The 5,675-nt window shown below is 40.9% G+C and overlaps 1 protein-coding gene across 1 annotated transcript; it reads right to left on the bottom strand.

Moving 5' to 3' along the window:
- Positions 1–2,275: 2,275 nt before the first annotated feature.
- Positions 2,276–5,458, bottom strand: LOC125179366 (perlucin-like protein). Its single transcript, XM_047885112.1, has 3 exons — positions 5,316–5,458; positions 4,940–5,113; positions 2,276–2,767 (listed from the first exon to the last, which is right to left on the bottom strand). Exons 1-3 carry the CDS (start codon positions 5,437–5,439, stop codon positions 2,544–2,546), a joined length of 522 nt encoding a protein of 173 aa, XP_047741068.1. The 5' UTR covers positions 5,440–5,458; the 3' UTR covers positions 2,276–2,543.
- Between the last annotated feature and the right edge of the window lie 217 nt (positions 5,459–5,675).

Below are 5,675 nucleotides of genomic sequence, written 5' to 3'. Positions count from 1 at the left end.
ATATATACTTTATAATACCAAATTTATGACCATTATAGGACATTAGCATAATAAAAATATGATGTGAGGTACTACATAATTCTCATTTGTAAGTTTGTTAGATAATTTTATTTTTCATTTTTTACATAGAAAATTACTAATATAAATGACTATACACAATGAATTATGTTTTTCTTCTCTAGTAAACATGAGCAATAATAAAAATTTGTTTTGCTTACGGTTATCTTCTAATTTTTTCGATAAAAATTACAAAGTTTTCATTTCAGCGTTTCATTTCATTGTTGTGAATGACATTTTTAAAACAATTTTTGCGTATCTGGAAATTGCTTTGTAATCAATCAAATATACATGAAAAATTTAATTCATATATTCTATCTAATTCTCGTATAGCTTGAAAGTCTAATTAAATAGGCTTTTTTATTGCTTGCATGCAAGACTTAAAACTCTTTCTCGAATGTTTTTGTCTTGCAGGTTGAACTTTACGTTGTATAAACCGTGATCTTTTCAAGGCATCGTTTGGTTATCCGACGGTTGATGGTAACATCAATGATAGTTACTAAAGTGTTAAGAAATATATACCTATTAAAACGTCGAAATTAGCGTAATCTGCGTTTCAAATCAACCATTAGGTGCTGGTGAAGTGGCCCCTTGAGGGCGTTTCAAATCAACCACTAGGTGCTGGTGAAGTGGCCCCTTGAGGGCGTTTCAAATCAACCATTAGGTGCTGGTGAAGTGGCCCCTTGAGGGCATTTCAAATCAACCATTAGGTGCTGGTGAAGTGGCCCCTTACGACCGTTTCAAATCAACCATAAGGTGCTGGTGAAGTGGCCCCTATAGGGCGCTTCAAATCAACAATTAGGTGCTGGTGAAGTGGCCCTTTAAGAGCGTTTTAAATCAACCATTAGGTGCCGGTGAAGTGGCCCCTTAAGGGCGTTTCAAATCAACCATTCGGTGCCGGTGAAGTAGTCCCTTAAGGGCGTTTCGAATCAACCATTAGGTGCTGGTGAAGTGTCCCCTTGAGGGCGCTAAAAATCAACCATTAGGTGCTGGTGAAGTGGCCCCTTAAGAGCGTTTAAAATCAACTATTAGGTGCTGGTGAATTGTCCACTTAAGGGCTTTTCGAATCAACCATTAGGTGCTGGTGAAGTGTCCACTTGAGGGCGTTTCAAATCAACCAATAGGTGCTGGTGAAGTGGCCCCTTGAGGGCGTTTCAAATCAACCAATAGGTGCTGGTGAAGTGGCCCCTTGAGGGCGTTTCAAATCAACCATTAGGTGCTGGTGAAGTGGCCTTTTGAGGGCGTTTCAAATCAACCATTAGATGCTGGTGAAGTGGCCCCTTGAGGGCGTTTCAAATCAACCATTAGGTGCTGGTGAAGTGGCCTTTTGAGGGCGTTCCAAATCAACCATTAGGTGCCGGTGAAGTGGCCCCTTGAGGGCGTATCAAACCACCCGAGAGTCACTTCGTCCTATCGCCTAAATTCAATGGAATTTAAACGCCGTCGTACGGCCTAAGGCCGCTTATTGGACGAGGTTTGAAAACAAGCACTTAAGCTAAGATCATTGCCTTTTCAAGCCTTCTCTTTTAATGCATTACATGTTCTACCTGGAAATATAAGCAGCGGCATTGAAAATATACAGCTCTAAACTCTCTTCGGTAAAGAATATATAACGGACGTTCGAGGTTACGCGAGGTGACTGCATGTTAATTTGGTGCATTATACTCGCATGCATTAACATACATATTGGGTAACTACACGCGATCACATTGTTTACATCCAACTCCTATATTTATACAATGAGTTTGTTTAAGCTCGCCTGGTATGTTTCTTCGTGCCATTAATAATAATTTTTTGTGCTACTGTCAGGTGACAATGCTGATACCATTCGTCCTTGGATATTTCCTGATTGATGTCTTCCTTGTTGAAAGATAATCTCCTTCACTGCGACTGCGATATGTTCATAAGCCTTTCCTGTTTATCAAGTCACGCCCTTGGTGACGTAAATAGGGAAGCTATATGAGCTCTGCCCAGACGCGTAAACGTCTGTCCAGACGTCTTGGGCCGAGAACAGTCGTGTGTAAGCCACTACTCCTGTCCTTATCAATCAGGACAGTAACCCTAAATTAACGTCAGAGCAGAAGATACACTCTAGACTTATCCATACTTCAACTGAAAGCCGAAGACATCAGTGTTGAAGCTCCAACTTATAATCTTCAACTTATAATTATCATAAACTGTAAGCCGATATATTCTCACTAAGTATAAGTATCTAATCTGTACTTAACTGGTGCCTCATTTATCCTCATTTGTTTATGGTACCCGAACCTACCTCAGGTAGTTTATAACTAATTAAATACGCCTAAAACGTGCATAGAAAAGCATGGCGTACATACGAGCCCTCAACATCGTACACTATTCTAAATTAAAAATCCGATCATAAATAATTATGTAATTCACCACTCAACCGGCATATAAGGTCGTTGCAGCGCCATCTCCGAATGCCATTTCATATCTTGTTTCGCAGTCACTATAAGTCACGCAGTTCAAAATTTCGGAGGACCCTGGCAAGCGAAATGATACTCAGCCCACCAATCCACAGAGTCGAGCAGGTAGCCCTTGTCGCGGTTCATGATGACACGATTGTTATTGTTACTACTACTTGGTTCTCCGAGCGCCCAGAAAGTGTTGTTCACACTAGCTCCACCTTCCCATTGCCAAGCTGATTGTGAAACCAGTGCGTTCACGAAGAGACTAGGCAGTTTCGGTTCTGTGGGTATAAAAATCGATTTGAGATTTACAATACTGCAAATTGATACATTGAATACTGGCACAATTGAAAATTTTACCCACCGTCTATGTTAAGAAAACCTTAAGACTCTTGAGGCGAGTTGAAATTCGAGACAAGAACTGTTTATTGTAGTTCGCATTTTTTAGAGTTTGAAAATGATTATAGTATTTCAAATTTCAAAATATTATATTAATTTCAGATAAATATAAACGAGCATCTGTGGTAAACAAGTACTGATAAGGCATTTATCGAATCATGAGAGATACTGGGTTGCATTTACAACAGGTTAACGAATTCATAAGTCCGGGCGTGGTGCTAGTGCGAACGTGATAGAAATACAACCGGTACTGTAATATGATCGACAACAGTCCGCATCGAGTATAACAGGTCGGAACTATTTGTCAACGATAGGCGTCAACAATCTATCTAAAAAAGGTTGCATGGTGCGAAAATGTGAAAAATTCCCGGAGTATGTGAAAAAATTCACTATTCGTTGTACTTCCGAAAAATTCCAAGGCTTACTCGGATCCCTAAATTTTTATTTCAACACCAGCTTCTGAAAATATATCAATCTCATGGTCCTGTAACTCGCTTTGATGCTGTACGCGCTTTTGGATTGCCGGGAAGCAATAATGTCCGTCAATAGGCATATAAGACTAGCTCATTCAAGCTCCAAATTTGCTCATGGTGACTCCATTCTGTCTTGATACAAGTTGGTAATCGTTACCATTAATAGCATCATGATTAAACTTGAGACAGCGAATGGCCATGTACTGTTATCGTATTAGACCGATTCACTCCATTTCAAAATACAAATGGGTCGCTACAGTGACAAACCAAGTTTCGTTTCGCGGCTGCAGAAGCTTGTAGTGACTTGAGCGCAAATTAATTCGATTCCAATATGTGTTCCGGACGTAAGGGGTGGATTTATCTAGGTGTCCGTACTCAGCAGCGATCGACGGTCTTACCCTTCGCTTTCAATATGTGCCGCCCGGTGGCGTTTAGTTTAATTTAGTGTTGTTCCATGAGTTCGTATACGCGTTCTGTCGCCACTTGAAATTCATAAATTTATTGAGGCGTACGCTGCAAGAACCTTTGATCACATAGTCGCTCCGAGGCTTGTAACTGTTGTTGAATCATTGAATGGTCCTAGAAATTTTTTAATTAACAATTTTTTGTGTATGAATAAGTGAGGAATCAGGGCAGTAGATTGGGTTGGCGAAAACATACAAAAAAACATAGCTTCTCGAATGAATGACACTTATATGAATGTCCTGTATTGTGAAAAGTTGTCGATATCAGCTCTCAGTGCATCAACTGGAAATAACTATAAATTTACTATAAAATTTGCCACCAGGTAAAGCTTCATTATCAATATGCACGGTGTGATGTTGTATGTAGGCTGCAAATTCCCTATTTGCATTCAGACCGCGGAGATTAAGTATACCGGCGCTGATGTAGGCAGAGGCTGGTAATAGTAGCTGTGTCAATTCCGGCATGCGTGTTGGTGCCTCGCTTACAGGGGATTACCTGACAGTCGCCTAGGTGAGCTGTATTTTGTGTTACTGTTAAATACTGTTACTGTGTTATGTTTTACCGTATTTCGTGTTACTGTTACTGTGACTTTGTGTGTGTTTACTGATAGGTGGTTTATATTATGAAGAATCAATGTGGTGTCATGTAAGGCCGTTGCTAGGGTAGTCATCGGGCGTCTGAATTACCAGTGTACTTACGATGTTTATTTTTCTTCTAGGATCAAGAGCTTTGTCCGTCGGTTAGCTCGCTCTCTCTCTCCTCCGCGTCTTAGCTTCGTAGTAGGCTAGCTACTTGTTAAACTTGTTAGTTAATAAACTTTGAGGAACTTGCCTTTGTTTATAAATCCCGTCCCGCCTTAATTAAGCATTGCTTCGTAGCCGATTGAGTAGCTGTTTACCTATTCAGCTTCCGGTCATTGGTAGGTGAGACAAGTATGGTCAATGCGAACCGTTAGGTGAGGTTACCGGTTGCTTGGTGGTCAGAGGCCGGTTTATTATACACGGTAAATTGATAAGTACAATTATATTGCGAACGGAACAGACTATGAACAAGAGATGTTATATGTGATTACTTCCAGTATAAATGAAGTAGTTAGATTAAGCTTTATTTTCTCACGGGTTGCGTTGAGTCTCTCGACAACGGCTTTGCACTTGGCAGGCGTATCAAGAACGGCCAAGCGGCCACCCATCACTTGGCACTCGTATTGCGCTCCAATCCAGTTCCTCGTGTAGGTGGACAGCCAGATGCAGCCGGTCCCTAGGTTCTGGTAGCCCTTAAACTCGTCGCAACCTTCAAGGCGGATTATCAATTTAGTACAGATGTGATTTGTGACATAAGACTATTGAACATTACATCGGAAATTGAATATAATATCATAACTGATTTGTAATTGGTTTAACAATTTGATGTCGGTTTAATTTGATATATTTAGAAGCAATGCAATTGTCAAAATATTGGTGTGTCATGACATCTCTCTATTAGTTTTCTGTACCAGTATCGCGTATGAACGAGCTGAAGCCCGCTTGGTCCACAAGGTAGATGGGTAGCTGTGGTTGTGTGGTGACGTGGCAGACGTTTGGGGTGCCGAGGGCGATGGTCTGGTTAGGGACGTACATGGCACCGAACGCCACACCGTAGCACTTCGCGGACACGCGGCATACTGTAGCGCATGTACCTGCGCAAAATTTGACCTCTCAGTATTGGTACGTTTCTTCAGAAGAACAGTCATAACTGCACGTGAATATAGAATCTTACGCGTGAGTCACCATCTCGAGCTCCAGTCAGAGGAAATCTGGAAGTGAATGAGATATGAAAGTATAAAGAAAATTCAAACAAAATGAGGAGCATTGAT

Source organism: Hyalella azteca, unplaced genomic scaffold, assembly GCF_000764305.2.
Source record: "Hyalella azteca isolate HAZT.00-mixed unplaced genomic scaffold, Hazt_2.0.2 contig16949, whole genome shotgun sequence".
In the NCBI taxonomy this organism is placed as follows: domain Eukaryota; kingdom Metazoa; phylum Arthropoda; class Malacostraca; order Amphipoda; family Hyalellidae; genus Hyalella; species Hyalella azteca.
The sequence above is the reverse complement of the archived record's forward strand: the minus strand, read 5'-3'. Positions and strand labels throughout refer to the sequence as shown.

Coding starts and splice junctions, on each gene's coding strand:
- LOC125179366 (XM_047885112.1), bottom strand. CDS start 5,439: ATGTACGTCCCTAACCAGACCATCGCCCTCGGCACCCCAAACGTCTGC. Junction 5,114..5,315: donor CTCGTTCATACGCGATACTG/GTACAGAAAACT, acceptor TCCGCCTTGAAG/GTTGCGACGAGTTTAAGGGC. Junction 2,768..4,939: donor CGAGAGACTCAACGCAACCC/GTGAGAAAATAA, acceptor TTATACCCACAG/AACCGAAACTGCCTAGTCTC.